Source organism: Mytilus edulis, chromosome 5 (assembly GCF_963676685.1).
Source record: "Mytilus edulis chromosome 5, xbMytEdul2.2, whole genome shotgun sequence".
In the NCBI taxonomy this organism is placed as follows: domain Eukaryota; kingdom Metazoa; phylum Mollusca; class Bivalvia; order Mytilida; family Mytilidae; genus Mytilus; species Mytilus edulis.
Genome location: NC_092348.1, coordinates 55492005 through 55518324, shown reverse-complemented (window position 1 = coordinate 55518324; position 26320 = coordinate 55492005). Strand labels below are relative to the sequence as shown.

Below are 26320 nucleotides of genomic sequence, written 5' to 3'. Positions count from 1 at the left end.
TTCCTAAACTGTTGGGACCAAAACTCCCAAAATCAATACCAACCTTCCTTTTATGGTCATAAACCTTGTGTTTAAATTTCATAGATTTCTATTTACTTTTACTAAAGTTATGGTGCGAAAACCAAAAAAAATGCTTATTTGGGTCCTTTTTTGGCCCCTAATTCCTAAACTGTTGGGACCTTAACTCCCAAAATCAATACCAACCTTCCTTTTGTGGTCATAAACATTGTGTTTAAATTTCATTGATTTCTATTTACTTAAACTAAAGTTATTGTGCGAAAACCAAGAATAATGCTTATTTGGGCCCTTTTTTGGCCCCTAATTCCTAGACTGTTGGAACCAAAACTCCCAAAATCAATCCCAACCTTTCTTTTGTGGTCATAAACCTTATGTCAAAATTTCATAGATTTCTATTTACTTAAACTAAAGTTAAAGTGCGAAAACCAAGAAAATGCTTATTTGGGCCCTTTTTGGCCCCTAATTCCTAAAATGTTGGGACTAAAACTCCCAAAATCAATCCCAACCTTCCTTTTGTGGTCATAAACCTTGTGTTAAAATTTCATAGATTTCTATTCACTTTTACTAAAGTTAGAGTGCGAAAACTAAAAGTATTCGGACGACGACGACGACGACGACGACGCAGACGACGACGCCAACGTGATAGCAATATACAACGAAAATTTTTTCAAATTTTGCAGTCGTATAAAAATTATTACACCAGGGTTTTCGATATCATAAACTAGTCAAAACATTAAATTTTATCATCGGTATAAGGACATCATTCGTAAATATAGCTCAACATGCAGACTTCTTATACGTTCAGGTATTTCACATCCAATTTTTTATGGAAATATTCTTTATAAAGCACAAAGGTGTCAGTATTCACCTCAAAAACTAACAAAATCTTTGAATAGACTTATTAAGAAGGGATATAGTTACGATACTGTTGTCAGGTCATTAAAGATTGCATATTTTGGCGTTAATATTGATTCACTTATAGGGTCTTTGCATCGGAACTAAACACATTTATTCAAAAACCAGTTGTTGGCATGACACGGGTTATGTTCTTCTCATATATGTTATGATGGTATGATACTAAACCCCTAACGGGAAGGATTGTGCCTGATGTTCATATGATGAAATCATAATCTTTCAGTCAGCTTAATTGAAGTCTGGAGCTGGCATGTCAGTTAACTGCTAATAGTCTGTTGTTATACATGTTCTCCTGTGGTTTAAGCCCACCAACCACGACAAGGTTAGAGACCATACGGCAGGGGTTTTTTTTTTACATATCTTTCCCCACTAGATAGATTATTACTATATTTACAACGATTTCAAAATTGAGTAGATGTTATATTTATTGTTTAGAAAAGATTAGGGACTGCTTAATTTTCATTCAATAGCTAGCAATGATTCATAAGGAGCAAACAGAAAAATGAAATCTTATACATCTACATCTTCGTAGTCATCAATGTTTCTAACTGCAACCAGACGAGTATTTGCATTTTGACAAATTTCATTTGCCTGACATGGGCATAAATCTGTTCATGATAGATTTTGTTCGAAACAAATGCAAATTCATATGACATCTGACCTTCGAGATAGAAAGGAACAAGTCATTCTTCTTTTCCCATCCTAACTTAAGAGGAGAATGTAGTATAGTTTTGCTATATGGGAAGACATCAAATTTATGTCTGGAGTGAAACTCTTATTACATATTGTTTAAAAGTAAATTTACAAGGATGAAGTTTGACAAGGGAGAAATTATAAATTGTAAAATTGACAATGGAAATGGGGAATGTACCAAAGAGACCACAAACCGACCATAGAAGAGACAATTTTAGCCACTATTACGCTCAATTTGTTTGGGTCACAATTATCTATTTTGATTTTTGATTTGAAATCATTTAGTGTAACAACAAGATCTCGAGCTGCGTCCATATATTCATCGATGTCACAATAAGAAAGGTTTGACAAATCGGAAAAATCATCTGGGTTTTCCTTTAAGACTAAAAAAAGCGCGCTTACCGATCCTAAACAGGGATGATGTTGTATCGCATCATGTTAAAACATATGCGCCTGGTAGAATGATACAGATGGCAAACCCGAGACTTTTACATATTTCGTGGACAGGCATATAGCGGCGAAAATCTTGTGTGCAAGTTATAGTGCCTGTTTGAAAACATAGCTCATGTGCGTATGCTGCATGAAGTGGAAGTAATGAACGCATAAGATCAGAATATCTGAATCTTGTGACTTTATTATTATCGTACCCTATATATGCCTTTTACACCGAACTCTTTACCTACATGAATAGCATGTAAAATCATGCGGGTATCTACTTTATCGGGCGTACAAAATGATTAAATTATTATCTCAAGCCTAGAACCAGATTTAGTGTCTGGAAGTGTGAGAGAGATTTTCAAGTAATCCGAAGAAAAAACCGCCAAAGTAAAAATTCTTATTTAAAACGGCTACCGTTAAATTTTTATGGTGACCCCCTTCCTTCCGTAAACAAATTTTCAATTCTTAAGTCTTAAGCCGGTGTCGACATAAGGTCAACTTATAGGATGTTTCGAATGTTGGGATAGAAAAAATCTTCACTTTCGAGTCCAAAGGAATCCCACGAATGAATTCAAGCACTGTTCGTTGTATTTCCTCGTAAAGATATACAACCAAACGATCCTTTCTGGAATAGGACTACACAGCCTCTTTACTTGCGTTACCACGATTTCCCGAGAAATACAAGAAAAACGTGATATCCCCAAAACAAACTGATATATCCCGAGAAAAAGATTTTTTATGGTGTTTTGCTACTTTTTATAATGTTAAACTACTTTTTATGAAATGAGTTTTTCTACAGGGTGTTGGACCGAACACGGTCATGGTGAAAGGGTGTCTAAACACGAAGCCTCCTACTGCTGTTGCTCTGTTGCTGCTGCTGCTAGGTTAGATGTTGGTGGTATATTTTGCTTAATTCTCATATGTCTTCGAAGATCGTGCTGCCACACATACACTTTGCGACAAAGAAAGCAATTGTACTTATTCATATTTTCCCAAATGAGAGTGTGAATTTTTATCTTATAGATTTTTTTATTTCACTTCATTCGAAAGTGTAGCAAGAGAAATACGTGGTCATCTTTTAGACGAAATATTTGCAGATTGTCGTCTCTCAAAACAAATTCGACGTGATACAGTTCGTTCCTGTGTACTGTGAAATAGATTGGATTATCAAACGAAACGTCCGTCATAACTTCATTCAATGATCCAATGGACTGGAGAATATGGAGAGATGCTTCCTTAACGTACGACTGATGCGTTAAATCGGAGAGAGGTAACTGCGTCTCATTTAGGATTCTAATTCTGGAATGAACGATAGCTCTAATAAAGCACATTCCCACGATCGGGGTCGCCCCGTTAATCCGACACTTTCAACATAGATTATGACAATATCTTCTTCTTCTTCTTCCAGGTAAGGAACCGGATTCAATGCTGAATGTTGATGGTTCCGCGCGAAAACTTAACGCAGTGTCGGGCAACACAGAAAGATTTCTTCTGGCTATTTACAAATTACATTTAAAACGTTCGCAAAAATATACAATTAAAATTATTTACAACTGGTTTTTCCTACTTCTTTTCAGAGCATGCCTTCAGGGCAGCTCTGAATCCCTCCACGGTGTTGGTCGCTGTAACTGTTGTTGGTAGGTTGTTCCAGTCCCTGATTGTCCTCGGGAAGAAGATTGGCCGTAGGTGTCTGTACTTGTTCTTTCTTGGAAGAAGCGATTTTTACCTCTGGTCCGGTTATCATTCGGGGTCAAATATTGGCGACGGTCTATATCTATAATAGCATGCTGCAAGGGGGGGAATATACGTCATCACGCAGGGTGTCGGCGATTGAAATTGGACCACCATCTTGTCGCTTCAAGGTAAGAATCTTACTTATTATGCCAGTTATATGAGGGTTATGATTATACAAAATAGTCCACCAAAGACTATATAAAGTAGGAAAATTAATGAGCCATCGCTCAATATTATTGGTTATCTCAATTTTGCAAACACTTCGATACCAGTTTTAGGAATTAGGTCAAACATGCAGGATATCGGCAAAATTTTCATAACAACATCTTGATTATCAAGAACCGCCTACTTTATCAACAAATGAACAGCCAAGGCTCCGTGTTGAAGGCCGTACTTTAACCTATAATGGTTTACTTTTTTAAATTGTTATTTGGATGGAGAGTTGTCTCATTGGCACTCACACCACATCTGCCTTTATCTATGTCCGAATTCTTTATTGTACTCGGGGAAAATACTTGTAACTCACGAATATCCGTCATTATTGTCGAAAAACGTCTTGTTTTTTTTAAAATGGAAAAAGGATGTCGGCAACACATCGAATATCGAAGAATGTCGGGGACACATCATATATTATTTTTAACACATATTTTATTCAACATGTGACTAGATCTAATTTCTTATTTTTTCAGATAAAACTAATGGTCATGACAAGACGCAAATCAAACAGTATAAGAAAAACAGACCAAAACACAACAAGATGCTCCCAGGGCACAGCTTTATACGACCGCAGAGGTCGAACCATGAACGGTTGGAGCTAGTATGGACACAACATTCAAACTGGATACAGCTCTGAATTTGGATTGTGATTAAATAGTTGACACTGCATAGGTTAAATTTTGGACCCTTTTGATCCCTAATTCGTTGGGACCAAAACTCCTAAAATCAATCCAAACCTTCCTTTTGTTGTCATAAACATTGTGTTAAAATTTCATAGATTTCTATTAACTTATACTAAAGTTATTGTGCAAAAACCAAGAAAAATGCTTATTTTGGGACCTGTTTTTAGTCCCTTATTCCTAAACTGTTGGGACTTTAACTCTCAAAATCAATCCCAACCTTCCTTTTGTGGTCATAGACCTTATTTTAAAATTTCATAGATTTCTGTTTACTTCTTCTAAAGTTATTGTGCGAAAACCAAGAAAAATGCTTATTTGGGCCCTTTTTGGCCCTTAATTCCAAACTGTTGGGACCAAAACACCCAAAATCAATCCCAACCTTCCATTTATGGTCATTAACCTTGTGTTTAAATTTCATAGATTTCTATTTACTTTTACTCAAGTTAGAGTGCGAAAACCAAATGTCTTCGGACGACAACGACGACGCCTACGTGATACCAATATACGACCAAATTTTTTTCAATTTTTGCAGTCGTATAAAAACTATAACCACTGAACCATGAAAATGAGGTCAAGGTCAGATGACACCTGTCGGTTGGACATGTACACCTTACAGTCCTTCCATACACCGAATATACTAGACCTATTGCTTATAGTATTTGAGATATGGATTTGACCACCAAAACTTAACCTTGTTCATTCATTCATGAAATGAGGTCGAGGTCAAGTGAAAACTGTCTCACTGGTACGAGGACCTTGCAAGGTACGCATATACCAAACATTACTTTTAATAAGAGAGAATTTAACATTACAAAAAATCATAACTCTTTTTTTCAAGTAGTCACTGAACCATGAAAATGATGTCAAGGACATTGGACATGTAACATGAGGCATCCTTATACAAATTTTGAAGCACCCAGGTCTTCCAACTTCTAAAATATAAAGCTTTAAAGAAGTTAGCTTACACCGCCGCCGCCGGATCACTATCCCATGTTGAGCTTTCTGCGACAAAAGTGGCAGGCTTGACAATAAATCCCTGCAACTCGGAAAAATAAATCTAAAATTTATAATCAAGGAGTTTAGAGCTCTGAGGGAAGAGAAGGCCATTGTTTCTATTTTCTTTTGGGTATCTTTTGATAGTCTTCATACAAAGAATGAGTAAAAGAACAGCTAGAGCATGTATAAAAGGTTGACAATTTTGAAATTAATTGTTGCTTAATGTACTTTCATTGTCTTAGTCAAGCATCAATTATCTGAAATTATCTGATTCCTTTCACGGATTTGGCTATACTTTTTGGACCTTTTGGATTATAGCTCTTCATCTTTTATATAAGCTTTGGATTTCAAATATTTTGGCCACGAGCATCACTGAAGAGACATGTATTGTCGAAATGCGCATCTGGTGCAGGAAAATTGGTACCGTTAATATTATCTAAAATTCAATGTTACCATTATAAACTAGTACAATATATTTTCTTTTAATTTTAATTGTGTACCACTGAACTGCAGGCTAGGGCCATTCTCCATTTTTGTGACAGTGCTCCAAGTGCTCCAATAGAAAAGTCTATTCAGTTTTAAATTTCCACTGATAAAGCTCTCACCACAGGGATGCATGTACTCACAAAAATCATTCATATTGATATAAGCTCACTGTGTGCAGCTTGTTTCCAGATCCTACATTTTGATATATTTGTAAATTTCATGAATAAATAATATATGTTTAAACTAAAACTAGAGGCTCTCAAGAGCCTATGTCGCTCAACTTGGTCTATGTGCATATTAAACAATGGACTGTTCATGAAAAAATTGTGTTTTTGGTGATGGATTGTAGATTTTACTTTACTGAACATTTTTGTTGCTACCATTATCTCTATCTTTAATGAACTTGGCCCAGTAATTAGTTGAAAATATTTTGTAAACAATTACAAAAATTTATGAAAATTGTTAAAAATTTAATATAAAGGGCAGTAACTCCCTAAGGGGTCAATTGACAATTTTGGTCATGTTGACTTATTTGTAGATTTTACTTTGTCGAACATTATTGCTGTTTACAGTTTATCTCTATATATAATAATATTCAAGGTAATAACCAACCAGATGCTCCGCGTGGCACATTTTAATACGACCGCAGAGGTAGACAATGAACAGTTGGGGCAAGTATGGACACAACATTCAGTGCTTGATACAGGTTTGGATTGTGATGAGATAGTTGACACAGCATAGGTTTCGGACACATAATGAATGTGGTCTAATGAACTTAATTTTTTTTTTTTGTAAACTCTTATTCAATAACGTCATACGATATTGAAATATAAAATGACATAGTCATGATTAAAATTAATATTGATTAAAAGTAACTTCTAAAAATAAATTTACAGCTAATCATCTCAAGACAATCATCATTTCTTAATATATAATTTTCAAGCAGTGTAAACATATTTATATAACAGTATTCTTTAAATGGATTTATATTGGATTACCTCCCTTACACTGCTTTTAAATTGTCTAAATTGTCCTTCAACAAGAGAAACCCTCGTTTTTCCCCAATTGCTAAATGATTTGAGCCATAACCCCCAATAACCATCCCTTTTTAGTATGGAAACTTGTGGTCTAATTTAAGAGATATTTTTACACAAAATTAAAAATATTAAACACAAGTTATTGACTGCAAACTATAAACTGCCCCTTTGTTTGGCCCCTAATTCCAAAACCTTCTCGACCATAACCCTCATAATCATTCCAAGCCTTCCCTTTGTTATACGGAACCTTATGGTACAATGGCAGATAGATCCATACAGTAACACACAAGTTGTTGTCCAAAAACTTTAAAAAATGCTTGTTTTTGGCCACTTGTTGGCCCTTAAATCCTAAGAATGTTTGCCCAATAACCCTTAAAATAAATCCCAACATTCTCCTTATGGAATTAAACATTGTGGTACAATAACAGAGCATTTGAAATACTAATACACAACTTATTGTCCTGAAACTAAACAAATGCTTGTTTTGGACCCCTTATTCTTAACCTTTTTTACCATAAACCCCAAAATCAATCCCAACCTTCATTGTGTCAAAATTTTATTAATTTCTATTAACCTAAGTTATTCTTTTGAAATGGTCCGTCTCCGGCCAACGCTGACGACGTCGACAACGTAATACCAATATACGATAAAAAAAAATAATTCGGGGACAACAACCCAACAACTGTTAGATTTGTCTAAAAATTTAAGGGTAGATAGATCTTGACCTAATAAACATGTGACTTTGTCAAATTTTGCTCTAAATGCTATGGTTTCAGAGATATAAGTCAAAATCTACATTTTATCCCTATGTTCTATTTTTAGCCATGGCAGCCATCTTGGTTGGTAAGCCGAGTCATCGGACACACTTTTAAAACTAGATAACCCAATGATGGTTGTGGCCAAGTTTGGTTAAATTTGGCCCAGTAGTTTCAGAGAAGATTTTTGTAAAAGTTTACGGACGACGGACGCCAAGTGATAAGAAAAGCTCACTAGACCTTTCAGGTCAGGTGAGCTAAAAAGCAACATTTGAAAGTTTGTGAATTTTTTTTACCATTAGAATGATTATTTTGGTACACAAAATTTTGTTTTAATGGACTACTTATCATATAATAACGTCAAATTTAAAGAGTTCAGATACATTTACTTTCATTTAGGTGGATAATTACTCATCAATTGAGGTGCTCCTGTATTGGAGTAAGATTCTGTTCTGTTCTGTTCTGTTCAGGTAGATTCCTCCGTTAAATATCGGAGCACTCCCACTTGGGGATATATGGTTTTAAAATATTTAGATATTTAGTGTGGTGTGGTGCTCAAGTTTAAAAAAAACCTTATATACAGGTAAAACTGTGAATTTTAAGAACAATTGTTTAAAATTATGTGCTATTTACATCATTGTAGATTCTTAATTCAGTTACAGAAAGAATGAAACTGCTGTTTCCCTCCCTAATTTTTTGTATCCCCACTGTTTACCGCGAAAGTTGATCTACATATTAACATTTTAAAGCATAGATGTTATGATCATCTACAACAAACATAATTGAGGGGGGGCAAGGGGTTTAACTGTTATGCTGTTATGGGGCATTTTAATTCTTTGTTATCTGTTATTCTGAAAATATATTTACTGTTAGCTGTTATTGTCTTATTCTTTGTTAGCTGTTATAGGACTATTATCTATTTTGTTATCTGTTATTGTGAGAATCTATTTGCTGTTAACTGTTATTGAAAATTGGAATGTTAGCATTTTGACAGCCAATCTTCCGTAGAAATTGAAGATAATTGAAAATTGTGATTTGAATGGATAATAGTCTCATTGGCACGCTTACCACATCTTCTTACAATGCATATATATTTGGGTCTTTCTACTGGTAATGTCGGGTGACCCTGTATTTGCAGAAGAATTTCAGTAACATACATCACATGGATATATTAAAATCAATTGGTCCAAGGACCAGTCCAGTATATATATATTATTATTATCCTTTGTAATAAGTTCCGTTGTCTGTGAACATGTAGCATTTTGTACAAATTATAATTCACTTATTGCTTGTACACTATGATAACTTGTAGTATGGATTTTTTTATAAAAAAAAGCATTGGTACACCCTATAGATTTTTGTTTATTCAATGATCACATAGTAATCTTTATGCTGTGCTATTACACCACTGTCCCTGATCAGGGGAGGATAAGACTCCAACTAGCATGCTTAAGTTGACGCAGTTACATTCTGTATGTGCCTATTTCCAAGTCAGGAGCCTGGATTCAGTGGTTGTAGTTTGTTACTGTGTTACTAAGTTTCTCGTTCACTATTTTGTGGATAAATTAGGCAGTTAGTTTTCTCCTTTGAATTGTTTTACATTACTAAGTGGTATGGGTTTGAATTATGTCTTTGGGAATTATACATCTTTTTCTTTTAGCATTTATATTATAAGTGCTACTCCCTCTCTTTTCGATTAAATGAAAGAGAACCCTGACCACCATATTTTTAAAAGCTTTTTAATTGCTTCACATGGCGAAAATTGAAGCTCAGAAACCATTGATGCAAATAAAGATGTCAACGGTCTTCAGTTTCATTTTTCGACAAATATCCTTTTAAAAATCCTACAGCTTCTCCCATGCTGTACCCAAATTTTCCATATTCTATAATTTCACATAAGATGCATGATTGGTGTTTCACTTGGTGTCATCCAAATTTTCACTAGGTCCAATTTCTATTATACTATCAGAATTGTCACTTGAGTCAATTTCTATTATCAGAATAACCATAACTGGCATGCGTGTGTCAGTTACATGTCCTGTCTCCACTGATCTGGGTATTTTTGTATTTTATAAGTAAGTTTTATCATGAGGTCATTAAATACAAAAAATAGATTGTGCATCAATTTTTTTTTTATTACTTGTTGCTTGTAAAGTGTATATATTGCTTTTCAGAAATAAAAAATCTAAAAATCAAATTAAATAAAAAAACCTAAATCATTAAAAATTGATCCCTTAAATGCCCTAGATTAAAAATATCCGTATATCAAAAACAGAAACTAGTAATTTCGTTCAGAAAAATTCAACATCCATACTATAACTTATTGTACAAGTTACGGAAAAAAATCAACCAAGGCAGAACTGCCTCAACGACCGAAACGTCTTGTTTACACAAATTACAATTTTCTAGGTCCATTCCACAAGTTATATACTAAGATCTACGAGTCATCTACTGGGTTGGTCCTGAACAGATTTATTTTCATATTTCATTTACTGTTATCTGTTATTGTCCCTTTTCAATTCCTTGTTATCTGTTTTTCATCAAATCAATTCATTGTTTTGCTGTTATGGTGACCCCCCTTGCCCCCCCTCATAATTATGCTTAAATAACCAAATACTGATTTTAAATTCATACACGATTTCTGTGAATGATTTTAATAATGAGTAAAGGATATACATGCTTTTACTTTGTCTGGCATTCCAACCATGACTCACTAGGTTAGATATATTTTTAATACTGATTTTTCAAGATTGTAAAAGAAACGTAAATAGTGTAAGGGAGAACTCAAGATACGATAGAAACAGAAGGGAAATGTGTAAAAAAAAAAAAGTGTTTAAAGTCAATCTATTCATTTATGTGTCTCCTTCTCATTAATTCAGCATGGAATTTCAAGGTGATATCACAACAATAACCAGATGCTCCACAGGGCGCAGCTTTATACGACCGCAGAGGTCGAACCCTGAACGGTTTGGGCAAGTATGGACACAACATTCAAGCTGGATACAGCTTTGAATTTGGATTGTAATTGAATAGTTGACATGGCATAGGTTTCGGACACAGAATGAATGTGGTCTAACTTAAAAAAAAAAATTTTGCTTTTGAGCAATTCACTTTGCTGCCCATTATTTGTTCACCTCCCACTTTTCCTCATTCAAAAAATGATCTCAATTCAAATTTTAAATGGAGTTTGCAACAATAACTACTCATTTAAATACATCATAAAATTTTAAAATATAAAATGTCATACAGTCATGGTTAAAATCAATATTAATTAATAGAAACTTCTAAAAAAAAAAATGGGGAATGTGTCCAAGGGACACAGATGATGCCCCGATAGCTTATAATGTTATAAAGGAACATAATTCAAGAACTGTAAAAGTGAAGCTGCCAAAAATTGAACTTAAACTGAGTTTAGAGGTAATAAGCATTATATACACATTTCATTAAATTTAGTTGAGACAAACTTAAGTTCAGAGAACAGAAATTAAAAAAATCTTCAATTTTTCCACTTGTAAAGGGGCATAACCCTAGAATGGTCATCTTAGTGCTTGTAATCACTGAATGGTAAAGATTGCTTTAATTTATCAGTTGGAAGTAAAAGTGAATATGGCATTGTATTTTGTATATAGCATTGATTTAAGTAGATTCAACTACTATTCTGGACAAAGAAAGATAACTCCAGTTTTCAAAGAAGATTTCATAAATCATTGGTTTTAGGTGATTCAACAACTATTCTGGACAAAGAAAGATAACTCCAATTTATTGTCTTGAAACAACAAAAATGCTTGTTTTTGGACCCTTTTTGGTCCTTTATTCCTAGACTGTTTGCCCCATAACCCCTAAAATATATACCAACCTTCTACTTATGGTATTAAACATTGTGGTACAATTTCAGAACAATTGCAACTTATTGTCATGACACTAGATAAATGCTTGTTTTGGGCCCCTTTGGGCCCTAATTCCTAAACCTTAGGGACCATAACCCCCAAATCAATCCCAAGCTTCCTTTTGTGGTTATAAACATTGTGTTAAAATTTTATTGATTTTTATTTACTTATACTAAAGTTATTATCCGGAAACCATCCGTCTTCGGAAAGACGCTGATGATGACGACGATATCGACGTGATACCAATATACGACCGCAAAATTTGCGGTCTTATAAAAAGTGTGAGAATCATTGGTGTTGTTCATTTTTTAAGAAAAAGCTTTTATCTAAATAGATTGCAATATGATCAATACATGTATGTATGGTTAAGCAAATGTGTAAATCTTTCTTAGACAGTTAATTTAGAATTTTAAATCAGTGCACACAATCATTTTGTCAAATTAGTATACACAAAAGGATTATGGAAATAAAAGTTACAGCTGAGCTGTAAAAACTAATGGCAATTAATTAGACTAAATGTGTAATAAAACAGCCTAGAGACAATGCCACTATTACAGATTCAGATTCAATATTTTATTAAAGTCTCACCTCTTGTATAATATACATATAAAACATTGTATATAACATGAAATATTGGATAACATATATAAAATATATTGTACATTAAAACTAACAGTAAAATATCATAATATACAATTTTTTACATAATTTTAAAACTACTTACATGTATATGTAAGATTTAAAATAAATCATCAGCTATATACAAATAAAACAATTTGTTCTTCTACATAAAATATTAAAGCAGGTTTTAGCAACTACCTGACATAGTTCTTCATTACTGAATAAAAATATAAATTTTTCGTCAAAATAGATATGTTATAAAATTGATTGTTATGTTATATTGCTTCATTATACAATATATTTTGAAGGTCTGCTTAAAAGGACATAAAGTAACTCCATGTTTCTCAACTTTATTTTCGTTTTTACACATCTTTCAATTATTGGTTTATTCTCATGTCGTCCTGCTTCTATTTTAAGTGGTGCAACGCCACATCTAAACTTTGCATAAGCACTTCTATATTTAATAGACATAATGATATTTTGTTTTAAATATAACTCTGTACAATATTGGGATTTATATAGCATATAAGTACAAAGCTGGTTACCATTACTCTGTGACAAAATTTTCATTTGCCATTCTGCAATCTATTTATTAAAAATTAAATAAAACATTTTCAATTTGTAGAACAATATTCTTATGTAGCACACTATCAAGTCAAGTATACAAATCATGTATTTTATCTAATTAGCAAAATACTGCTAATATTTAGACATTATACATTGTTTGTGCTAAACATGATTTTCCATCTAGTGACAAGAATACTTTTGATTAATAATGATAATTGTAAAGTAAATAAAACATGGATAAATTTTTAATATATTTATAATTCATTTATCTATATTATGTTGAATTGAATGGCTTCATTTCTGAGTTGTCAAAATATCCCTAAATGTATTGGCAAGTAAAAAGGAACACATTTCCTCTTCTATCAACACATCTTATGATTGAGCAATACCTGCCATATCAGCTCCTGTCGAAACAAAGTGTTCAGACCAGAGAGATGCAGACTAAATGATATATATTGTTTAAAAAGAAAGATATTATGAAATTTAATGTGTAATTTAATTAACTACTTTCGTAAAGTAATTGTAATTTAATTAATTACTTTTCAAAAACTGTGTAAGGTGTAATTAGTGTAATTGATCATTTTTATAATGCTAGGTGTAATTTAATTAATTACATTCCAATATAATTGACCCCAAGTCTGCCCTTAAACTGTGTATAGCTCTGTAACTGATAGAAGATCGATATGCATAATGTATTTTGAACGTAGATGCTGATTTAGCACTATAATTGAAATACAAAAAAAGCATATATTAGCATCTGTAAAATCTCTAAGTCTTGTTAGTGCTATTATGTTAATGTCATATCAGCTTTTCAATTTTAAACAAAAGTATAAGAAAATACGTGACAACCATAATAAAAGAAAAAAAAATCAAATTACTATCAAGCGAAAAGACCCTATTAAGTTTTCTAATAAAAAAAGTGTTTATCTTAACAAGAGTGCACACACTAAAATGTCTCGCCTTCTTTACTAATCATTGATATTATGTTGATAGTCCCTCGGGGGGGAGGATAGTCCTAAGTATAAAGCGTTATTATAACTGTCACATAAACTTAACATTAAACAAGATAGTTAAACAAAGACCAATGAACCATGAAAATGAGGTCAAGGTCAGATGAATCATGCCAGGCAGACATGTACAGCTAACAATGCTTCCATACAACTTATATAGTTGACCTATTACTTATAGTTTTAAGAAAAATAGACCAAAACACAAAAACTTAACACTGTCCAATGAACCGTATAATTGAGGTCATGGTCAAATAAAACCTGCGGGACTGACATATAGATTATAATATATTTCAATACACCAAATATAGTTGACCTTTGGCATATAATATGAGAAAAATAGACCAAAACACAAAAACTTAACTATAACCACTGAACCATGAAAATGAGGTCAAGGTCAGATGACACCTACCAGTTGGACATGTACACCTTCCAGTCCTTCCATACACCTATTGCTTATAGTATCTGAGATATGGATTTGACCACCGACACTTAATTTTGTTCACTGATCCATAAAATGAGGTTGAGGTCAAGTGAAAACTGTCTGACGGGCATGAGGACCTTGCAAGGTACGCACATACCAAATATAGTTATCCTATTACTTATAATAAGAGAGAATTCAACATTACAAAAATTCTGAACTTTTTTTTCAAGTGGTCACTGAACCATGAAAATGAGGTCAAGGACAATGGACATGTGACTGACGGAAACTTTGTAACATGAGGCATCTATATACGAAATATGAAGCATCCAGGTCTTCCACCTTCTAAAATATATAGCTTTTAAGAAGTGAGCTAACACCGCCGCCGGATCACTATCCCTATGTCGAGCTTTCTGCAACAAAAGTTGCAGGCTCGACAAAAAAATGAACAAATTATACTATGTTGCTGCTTGTTCCGAAAGATGCTGGCGATGTAAAACATTGCATAAAAATTTTACCATCTGTCTAGAGCATTTTAACCAATTCTGCTTTCCCTTGTCCTGAAAATAGAATCAAAGGGTTTATATGAGAGCAAACACAAACATAAATAGAATCCTGACCATTTGGGGCAAATATGGACACTACATGTAAGCTTGATATGGCTCTAAAATTAAGATTAAATATTTGACATATCATAGGTTTCTTACACAGAAGAAATGTAGTCAAAGAACTAAAAACCAGGTGCTCTGCAGGGGACAGCTTTATACGACTGCAGAGGTCGAACCCTGAAAAGCATGGGCAAGTATGGACGCAACATTCAAGCTTGATACAGCTCTGAATTTGGATTGTGATCAAATTCTTGACATAATATGAGTTTCTGACACAAAACAAATGTCAATATCTTACTAATCTATTATGCAATATTGTGCCATTAAAGAAATTTTCAAAAATTTGGAATTTGAGAAATTTGGAAAAAATAAACTGAAAACTACTACCACCCCCCCTTTTTTGCAATAAGTCCAAAACCTGACATTTCTTTAAACATTATTTATGAGTAGTGTAAGGGAGGTGAATCCAAATATACCAAACATTGTATGTTAACTGTTTTTGAATTACCTCCCTTACACTGCTTTTAAATTGTCTTAATTGTCCATTGACCAGAAAAATCCAGTATCCACACTTTTTTTGCCCCTAATTCCAAAAACATTTTGAGTCATTAACCCCTAAAGTCATAATGGTATGGAAACTATTGGTATAATTTCAGAGAGATTCATACACTTAAACACAAGTTATTGTTTGAAAACTACAAAAATCTTATGTTTTGCCCTCTTTTTGGTCCCTAATTCCTAAACTATTGGGACCATAACCCCCAAAATCAATCCCAACCTTCCTTTAGTGGTATTGAACCTTCTGGAAAAAAATTGTAGAGATCCATTCACTAAATCTAAAGTTATTGTCCAGAAAACCTAGTTTTTCCCCTTTTTTTGCCCCAATTCCCCCTTTTTAGCCCCTAATTCCAAAACATTTAGAGCCATAACCCCCAAAAGTGATAACTAACCATCCCTACAAGGTATTGGAACTTGTGGTATAATTTCAGAGAGATTCATACACTTAAAAACAAGTGATTGTTTGAAAATTACAAAAAAATGCTGATTTTGGGCCCCTTTTTTGGCCCCTTATTCCTAAACTATTGGGACTATAACCCCCAAAATCAATTCCATCCTTCCTTAAATGGTATTTAACCTTCTGGTAAAAATTTATAGATATGTATATACTAAATCTAAGGTGATTGACCGGAAACTAAATGTGTCTTCGGACAACGCAGACGCATACCAACCAGGTGCTCCGTAGGGCGCAGCTTTATACCACCGCAGAGGTCAAACCCTGAACAGTTGGGGCAAGTATGGACAAAACATTCAAGCGTGATACAGCTCTGAATTTGGATTGTGATAAAATTTTTGACATTACATGGGGTTTTTTTTACACAAAACAAATGTCAAGATTTTACAAATCAATTAAAGATTTCTTCTTCAAACTTTTTAAATCTAAAATTAAATAGTTGACACAGCATAGGTTTCTGACACAGAATGAATGGTCTAATGAACTTAAAAGTTTTTTTTTTGCCTTTGAGCAATTCACTATGCTGTTGAATATTAATCCTCTCAAAAAAATGTTTGAAGAAATTTTCTTTTTATTTATGAAATCTGAAATGAGAAAAATTTAACCCCCCCCCCCCCTTTTTCTTCACATCCCCGTTTCCCTTTTTCCAAAACTGATATCAATTCAAATTTCTAAGAGTTTGCAACAATAACTACTCTTTTAAATACATCATAAAATATTAAAATGTAAAATAAAGTGCTTGTTATCACTGAATGGTAAAGATTGGTTGGTAGTAAAAGTGAATATACATTGTTTATTGTATAAAACAATAAAAAAAACTTCATCAGCAACATTTTATATTGGCAAATTTCCAATGAAGTTATTTACATAAAGTTATTGGCAAATAAAAATAGAAAATGACATCATAGTCATGTCTGGCAAATGTCCAACATACATTATCTAAAAACATTTAAGATAAGATAAGGAAAAAAAGCTTCATCAGCAACATTTTATATTGGCAAATTTCCAATGAAGTTATTTACATAAAGTTATTGGCAAATAAAAATAGAAAATGACATCATAGTCATGTCTGGCAAATTTCCAACATATATTATCAACTACTATTCTATACAAAGAAAGATAACTCCAATTGAAAATTAATTGCTATTGCACAATATTGTGTAATACTGTGCAATTGAAAATTTCTTGCTATTGCACAATACTTGATATGGAATCCTGATTTGGACCAACTTGAAGAAAACTGGGCCCATAATCCAAAATCAAAGTACATATTTAGATAAAGCATATCAAATAAGCCCAAGAATTTAATTTTTGTTAAAATCAAACTTAGTTTAATTTTGGAACCTTTGGACCTTAATGTAGACCAATTTGAAAACTGGACCAAAAATTAAGAATCTACATACACAGTTAGATTTGGCATATCAAAGAACCCATTTATTCAATTTTTGATGAAATCAAACAAAGTTTAATTTTGGACCCCAATTTGGACCAACTTGAAAACTAGGCCAATAATTAAAAATCTAAGTACATTTTTAAATTCATCATATCAAAGAACCCCAAGGATTCAATTTTTGTTAAAATCAAACTAAGTTTAATTTTGGACCCTTTGAACCTAAATGTAGACCAATTTGAAAACAGGACCAAAAATTAAGAATCTACATACATAGTTAGATACGGCATATCAAAGAACCCCAATTAATTAATTTTTGATGAAATCACACAAAGTTCAATTTTGGACACTTTGGGCCCCTTATTCCTAAACTGTTAGGACCAAAACTCCCAAAATCAAACACAACCTTCCTTTTATGGTCATAAACCTTGTGTTTAAATTTCATAGATTTCTATTTACTTATACTAAAGTTATGGTGCAAAAACCAAAAATAATGCTTATTTGGGCCCCTTTTTGGCCCCTAATTCATAAACTATTGTGACCTCAACTCCAAAAATCAATCCCAACCTTCCTTTTGTGGTCATTAACCTTGTGTTAAAATTTCATTGATTTCTATTTACTTATACTAAAGTTATTGTGCTAAAACCAAGAATAATGCTTATTTGGGCCCTTTTTTGGCCCTTAATTCCTAACCTGTATGAACCAAAACTCCCAAAATCAATCCCAACCTTCCTTTTGTGGTCATAAACCTTGTGTCAAAATTTCATAGATTTCTATTCACTTAAACTAAAGTTATAGTGCAAAAACCAAGAAAATGCTTATTTCGGCCCTTTTTGGCCCCTAATTCCTAAAATGTTGGGACCAAAACTCCCAAAATCAATCCCAACCTTCTTTTTGTGGTCATAAACCTTGTGTTAAAATTTCATTGATTTCTATTCACTTTTACTAAAGTTAGAGTGCGTAAACTGAAAGTATTCAGACGACGACGACGACGACGACGCCAACGTGATAGCAATTTACAACCAAAAAATTAAAATTTTTGCGGTCGTATAAAAATTATTTCTGTACCCTTTGGACCTCAATGTGGACCAATTTGATAACAGGGTCCTAAAACTACAAAATCTAAATACATGGTTACATTCGGTATATCAAACAACCCCATATATTCAATATTTTGACCCTGAGTTGGACAGATTCAGCATATCAAAGTACACCAAGAATTTAATTAATTTATTTATTAATAGAATAAATAGGAGCTAAGTTTCTTGAAAGAAGTTCACTTCATTGGAAAAAAATATGCATAAAGCATTCTTAAAAGTAAAGTCATATATGCAGAATAACAAACTGATCACCCAGTTCTTCTAAAAGCTTACCAAAAAACCAAGAATGTGTCCCCAGAACACAGACGCCCCATCCGCACTATCATTTTCTTTGTTCAGTGAACAGTGAAAATAGGGGGGATTCTATATTTTGCATTAAAATTAGCAAGATCATATCATGGTCAGGTGTACTAAGTTTCAAGTTGGTTGGACTTCAACTTCATCAATCAAAGAGCAGATTGCTCTGAGGGATACGATTGCCATTGTTTTCATTGACACATGTATACATGTAGCTGGATAATATTATTTTCAAAACTAATTCAACTGATGTATTAAAAATGTAATTTACGTAATCTGAATAGTTACAAAAAAGCCAATCCCGGTTAAAAGTGTATGAAATTAGGTCTATTGTGTTTTATTTTTGTACTATCAATTCCAAGTTTACTTTCCACATTAGTCACTGTGAGACTCCGAGTAAGAGAAGTATTTCACTTCGTATCTTATCACCTATTTTCCTACGTTAATTCTAGGAGGAACCCCATTCCTAACTCTTTAAATATTTAATTTACTTTGGGTCAGTGATCATGACTCCTTTACGTACACATTCCTCGGTTTAAATTGCGATCGTTTTTAATATAATACGATATATCGAGTTAATTTTTCTCAGCGTGTTGTTTTGATTCAGAATTCACGGAAGTGACTTCCGGAAGGGAGACAACTCGAAACGATAATATGGAAGACTCTATTTCGCCTGAAGGGGTGTTGAAAGTAACGGACTACATTTCTTTTAATTTAAATGATGCATATGATTTAAAATTATGCAACAACAATAACCCTCAATAGCAGACATACATAGAAAGGATCCCATGAGTTATAAATTAATCAATTGAGTGGGGAATCCAGAGCAACCATTTAACCTAGTACCCCTTGAAGTCAAGAAAACTATATGCATGCACATAATTACCTAAACAAACCCTGTAGTAAGAACGTATATTAAACCTAAATGGTTCTCTATTTTTTATGGAAGTACAATATCAAATATCAGTTCAATAATGGTGACATATAAGTAAAACTCCACTTTAGTTCTTATATGACAGAAATAGATTTATCAGAATTCAGAGAACTCTCACATTTTTATCACAACTGGGGAATTCCCTCTGACATGTTTCTAAATTTATAAAAACACCAAATATAAATACTGCTTGATTCTGATGTTCCGTGTTGTTAAAAACACGCATATAAGTCAAGGGAAATATCAAACATGAAGATTATGAAAAGAACATTATAGGAAAGTTGTTTAAGTTCAATCCCTTTGTTTGTTTTTACCTTTTAAACCAAGACAATCATAAGAATCTGAGATGGTCCTAAATGTTTAGAATAAAACGGTTGACGTGAGGGAATTGTCCTGAGCCACTGGTCTAAGTCTACAGATTGCTTGAAAGCAATCGTATCCCAAAAACTACCTCAACCAAAACTTTAACCTGAGGCGGGACAGACAGACGAACAGACGGAGGGAAGGACGAATGAACAGAAGCACAGACCAGAAAACATCATGCCCATAAATGGGGCATAAAACTTTATAAAAAAAAAAAAAAAAAAAAAAAAAAATCAAACATATCATTCCCCAGTTATAGTTCTACAGTAACCCCCCCTATTTGTTTAAACAAAGTCACCCGCTGGCGGCCATCTAGGATGATGGATTGGCTACAAAGAATCAACACTTGGTCAGCATCCTATAACAAACATTCATGCCATGTTTGTTGTCTCTTTGACACATTCCCCATTTCCATTCTCAATTTTATTGGTTTCATTTCTTTCAGTGGTTCTTCAGAAGAAGTTCAAAATGTAAAATGGTAACGACGATGACGGATGACAAACGTCAAGTGATGAGAAAAGCTACTTGGCCCCATGGGGCAGGTGAGCTAAAAAATAATTGTTTTTGTTGGCCCCTTTTTGACCCCTAATTAAACCAGATGCTCCCCAGGGCTCAGCTTTATACGACCGCAGAGGTCAAACCCTGAATGGTTGGGGCTAGTATGGACAAAACATTCAAACTGGATACAGCTATGATTTGGATTGTGATTAAATAGATTATACATGGAATAGTTGACACAGCATAGGTTTCTAACACAGAATGAATGTGGTGTAATGAACTTAAAATGTTTTTTTTTTATTTTGAGCAATTCACTATGCTGTTGAATATTAATCCTTTGATATTTGAAGAAATTTTCTTTTTTATTTCTGAATCTGAAAATAACAACTAGAGGCTCTAAAGAGCCTGTGTCGCTCACCTTGGTCTATGTGCATATTAAACAAAGGACACAAATGGATTCATGACAAAATTGTATTTTGGTGATGGTGATGTGTTTGAAGTTCTTACTTTACTGAACGATTTTGCTTCTTACAATTATATCTATAATGAACTTTGCCCATTAGTAACAGAGAACTATATTTGGTAAAAATTTACATAAATTTACCAAATTAACGAAAATTGTTAAAAATTTCAGGAAAATTTCAGGGCAGATAGATCTTGACCTGATAAACATTTTTATCCCATGTCAGATTTCCTCAAAACGCTTTGGTTTTTGAGTTATAAGCCAAAAACTGCATTTTACCCCTATGTTCTATTTTTAGCGGTGGCGGCCATTTTGGTTGGTTGACCAGGTCACGCCACACATTTTTTAAACTAGATACCCCAAGGATGATTGTGGCCAAGTTTGGATTAATTTGGCCCAGTAGTTACAGAGGAGAAGATTTTTGTAAAAGATTACTTTAATTTACGAAAAATGGTTAAAAATTGACTATAAAGGGCAATAACTCCTAAACGGGTCAACTGACCATTTTGGTCATGTTGACTTATTTGTAGATCTTACTTTACTGAACATTATTGCTGTTTACAGTTTATCTCTATCTATAATAATATTCAAGATAATAACCAAAAACAGCAAAATTTCCTCAAAATTACCAATTCAGGGGCAGCAACCCAACAACCAATTGACCGATTCATCTGAAAATGTCAGGGCAGATAGATCTTGACCTGATAAACATTTTTATCCCATGTCAGATTTCCTCAAAATGCTTTGGTTTTTGAGTTATAAGCCAAAAACTGCATTTTACCCCTTTGTTCTATTTTTAGCGGTGGCGGCCATCTTGGTTGGTTGACCAGGTCACGCCACACATTTTTTAAACTAAATACCCCAAAGATGATTGTGGCCAAGTTTGGATTAATTTGGCCCAGTAGTTTCAGAGGAGAAGATTTTTGTAAAAGATTACTTTAATTTACGAAAAATGGTTAAAAATTGACTATAAAGGGCAATAACTCCTAAAAGGGTCAACTGACCATTTTGGTCATGTTGACTTATTTGTAGATCTTACTTTGCTGAACATTATTGCTGTTTACAGTTTATCTCTATCTATAATAATATTCAAGATAATAACCAACTAGAGGCTCTAAAGAGCCTGTGTCGCTCACCTTGGTCTATGTGCATATTAAACAAAGGACACAAATGGATTCATGACAAAATTGTATTTTGGTGATGGTGATGTGTTTGAAGTTCTTACTTTACTGAACGATTTTGCTTCTTACAATTATATCTATAATGAACTTTGCCCATTAGTAACAGAGAACTATATTTGGTAAAAATTTACATAAATTTACCAAATTAATGAAAATTGTTAAAAATTGACTATAAAGGGCAATAACTCCTTAAGGAGTCAATTGACCATTTAGGTCATGTTGACTTATTTGTAGATCTTACTTTGCTGAACATTATTGCTGTTTACAGTTTATCGCTATCTATAATAGTATTCAAGATAACCAAAAACGGCAAAATTTCTTTAAAAATTACCAATTGGAGGGCAGCAACCCAACAACCAGTTGTCCAATTTATCTGAAAAATTCAGGGCAGATAGATATTGACTTGATTAACAATTTAACTTCTTGTCAGATTTGCTCTAGATGCTTTGGTTTCATAGTTATAAGCCAAAAACTGCATTTTACCCATATGTTCTATTTTTAGCCGTGGCGGCCATCTTGGTTGAATGGCCAGGTCATCGGACACATTTTTCAAACTAGATACCCCAAAGATGATTGTGGCCTAGTAGTTTCAGTGGAGATTTTGTAAAAGATTACTTAGATTTATGAAAAATGGTTAAAGATTGACTATAAAGGGCAATAACTCCTAAAGGGGTCAACTGACCATTTTGGTCATGTTGACTTATTTGTAGATCTTACTTTGCTGAACATTATTGCTGTTCACAATTTATCTCTATCCAGGGCTCACGCTACCAGGCGACTTGGGCGAAGAAGTCGCCTTCCCGACCGTCACTTCGCTTTCCCCGACCCCCAAAAGCGAAATCAAGTCGCCCTGTTCTTGACGATACTCGCTTTCAGTCGCTTCCGTCATCGGACATTTTCATTTTTTACCAAGTTGATGAAACATCAATTTTTTATTGATAATTAAAGAAATTCAGACATAAATGATTCATTATCTTTAGAAAAGAGGTTGAAGCATTGTCTTCGCAGTGTGTAGCAGGTTATTTGATAAAAATACAACTTTTTATCACTTCATGCATTTTCGCAAGTTCCGGTGCTTGTTACTCGAAAACGTGCATCAACCTAAATTTCGGCGGCAAAATAAGTTTGTTACTTCATTTAAAGGTGATAAAAGTTGCCTCCAGTAAATGTTTAATCCATTTATTGCATTAAAAACGTCATGTTCCTTTTCAAATAACTTGTCAAAGATCGTTTATTTTTGTACATTTTCTTGCATTCACCCGCCATTGAACGATTTCTAAACTACGGATCTGAACCGGACCAGCTATGACCGAAATCCGTACTTTTACAATAATTACTACGGACACACGGACGGAACAGCTGACAGAAGAATATTGATCCCAAAGGGAAAAATTACGCATTCCACACACATTAAGAGACTTTTGGTTACATCTAATTGATTGGTGTATATAATTCCCTATTTTTTTTGATGGATTGTTTCAAACTATTGATTAAAGTTGCTTAACTCTGAGACTATTATACTAATTTCAATATATCATGGCCCAGCTTAATAACTTTTATATTTTTTTTTATGAGAAACACTGAATTTCATACACAAGATAATTTTTAATTAAATTGTGATAATGATATATTATAATTTCTTTACAATTTTTAAAATAATTTTTTTTTTAGTGCTAGATATTTAGTTGGAATAAGTTTCTCACAAGAACCTTAGTAAAACTTAAACAACTTTTAATTTCAAATGTTACTTTAATTGTATTTTTTTTACTCAGATATGAATTGAACAATATAAAAAGAACATTATTTACATATGGCCCTTTATACTATTGTAAAATTCAAACATTGTAGCGCACCGCGCGAATGAGCACTTCTCTTTCAAATCTCACCACTTCTCCCTATCAGTTTCAAAAAGAGAAGTCACTTCTCCCTATAATTCTGAAGTAGTGTAATATTCAAGATAATAACCAAAAACAGCAAAATTTCCTCAAAATTACCAATTCAGGGGCAGCAACCCAACAACCGATTGACCGATTCATCTGAAAATTTCAGGGCAGATAGATCTTGACCTGATAAACATTTTTATCTATGTCAGATTTCCTTAAAATGCTTTGGTTTTTGAGTTATAAGCCAAAAACTGCATTTTACCCCCTATGTTCTATTTTTAGCAGTGGCGGCCATCTTGGTTGGTTGACCAAGTCACGCCACACATTTTTTAAACTAGATACCCCAAAGATGATTGTGGCCAAGTTTGAATTAATTTGGCCCAGTAGTTTCAGAGGAGAAGATTTTTGTAAAAGATTACTTTAATTTACGAAAAATGGTTAAAAATTTACTATAAAGGGCAATAACTCCTAAACGGGTCAACTGACCATTTTGGTCATGTTGACTTATTTGTAGATCTTACTTTGCTGAACATTATTGCTGTTTACAGTTTATCTCTATCTATAATAATATTCAAGATAATAACCAAAAACAGCAAAATTTCCTCAAAATTACCAATTCAGGGGCAGCAACCCAACAACCGATTGACCGATTCATCTGAAAATGTCAGGGCAGATAGATCTTGACCTGATAAACATTTTTATCCCATGTCAGATTTCCTCAAAATGCTTTGGTTTTTGAGGTATAAGCCAAAAACTGCATTTTACCCCTTTGTTCTATTTTTAGCGGTGGCGGCCATCTTGGTTGGTTGACCAGGTCACGCCACACATTTTTTAAACTAGATACCCCAAAGATGATTGTGGCTAAGTTTGGATTAATTTGGCCCAGTAGTTTCAGAGGAGAAGATTTTTATAAAAGATTACTTTAATTAACGAAAAATGGTTAAAAATTGACTATAAAGGGCAATAACTCCTAAACAGGTCAACTGAACATTTTGGTCATGTTGACTTATTTGTAGATCTTACTTTGCTGAACATTATTGCTGTTTACAGTTTATCTCTATCTATAATAATATTCAAGATAATAACCAAAAACAGCAAAATTTCCTCAAAATTACCAATTCAGGGGCAGCAACCCAACAACCGATTGACGGATTCATCTGAAAATTTCAGGGCAGATAGATCTTGACCTGATAAACATTTTTACACCACGTCAGATTTGCTCTAAATGCTTTGGTTTTTGAGTTATAAGCCAAAAACTGCATTTTACCCCTATGTTCTATTTTTAGCCGTAGCGGCCATCTTGGTCGGTTGACCGGGTCACGCCACACATTTTTTAAACTAGATACCCCAATGATGATTGTGGCCAAGTTTGGTTTGATTTGGCCCAGTAGTTTCAGAGGAGAAGATTTTTGTAAAAGCTAACGCCGGACGACGTCGGACGACGGACGACGGACGATGGACGCAAAGTGATGAGAAAAGCTCACTTGGCCCTTTGGGCCAGGTGAGCTAAAAATTGAACCCCACCAATTTTTTTTCACCTCCCCCTTTCCCTTATTCCAAAAATGATCTCAACTCAAATTTCTAATGGAGTTTTTAACAGTAACTACTCATTTAAATATATCATAAAATATAAAATGTCATACAGTCATGATTTAAGTTGATTTGACTACTATTCTGGACAGAAAGATAACTCCAATGCAACATTTTATATTGGCAAATTTCCAATATACATAATTTAAGAGCAGTTTAGGTGAGATATTAAAATGAGTTTCAATTACCAACCTTACACTGCTTTTAAATTATGTTTTGTACTTAAGTAATTGTCCATTAACCTGGAAACCCTTTTCTTCCTTTTTTGCACCTTATTCCTTAACAGTTTGAGCCATAACTCCCAAAGACAATTCTTACCATCCCTTTGTGGTATTCCAATATCCAAAATCTAAATACATGGTTAGATTCGTCATATCATATAACCCAAAGAATTCAATTTTTGATGAAATCAAATAAAGTTCAACTTTGGACCCTTTGGACCTCAATGTGGACCAATTTGATAAGGCCAACTAAAATTAATTAGTAGATTTTCATCCAAATTTTTGAAAAAAATGGGGCGGGTGGGAGGA

General features: G+C 33.5%; 2 protein-coding genes across 2 annotated transcripts in view; one reads left to right on the top strand and one right to left on the bottom strand.

Moving 5' to 3' along the window:
* The window catches only part of LOC139523969 (neuralized-like protein 2), a 220610-nt gene that overhangs the window by 85197 nt on the left and 109093 nt on the right, over positions 1-26320 (top strand). The window lies entirely within an intron of this gene.
* The window catches only part of LOC139522595 (uncharacterized), a 57063-nt gene continuing 43317 nt past the window's right edge, over positions 12575-26320 (bottom strand). The window contains exon 6 of the mRNA XM_071316060.1: positions 12575-15031. Coding sequence (XP_071172161.1) covers positions 14997-15031 — 35 coding nt within the window. The 3' untranslated portion in view covers positions 12575-14996. The remainder of the gene's footprint in view (positions 15032-26320) is intronic.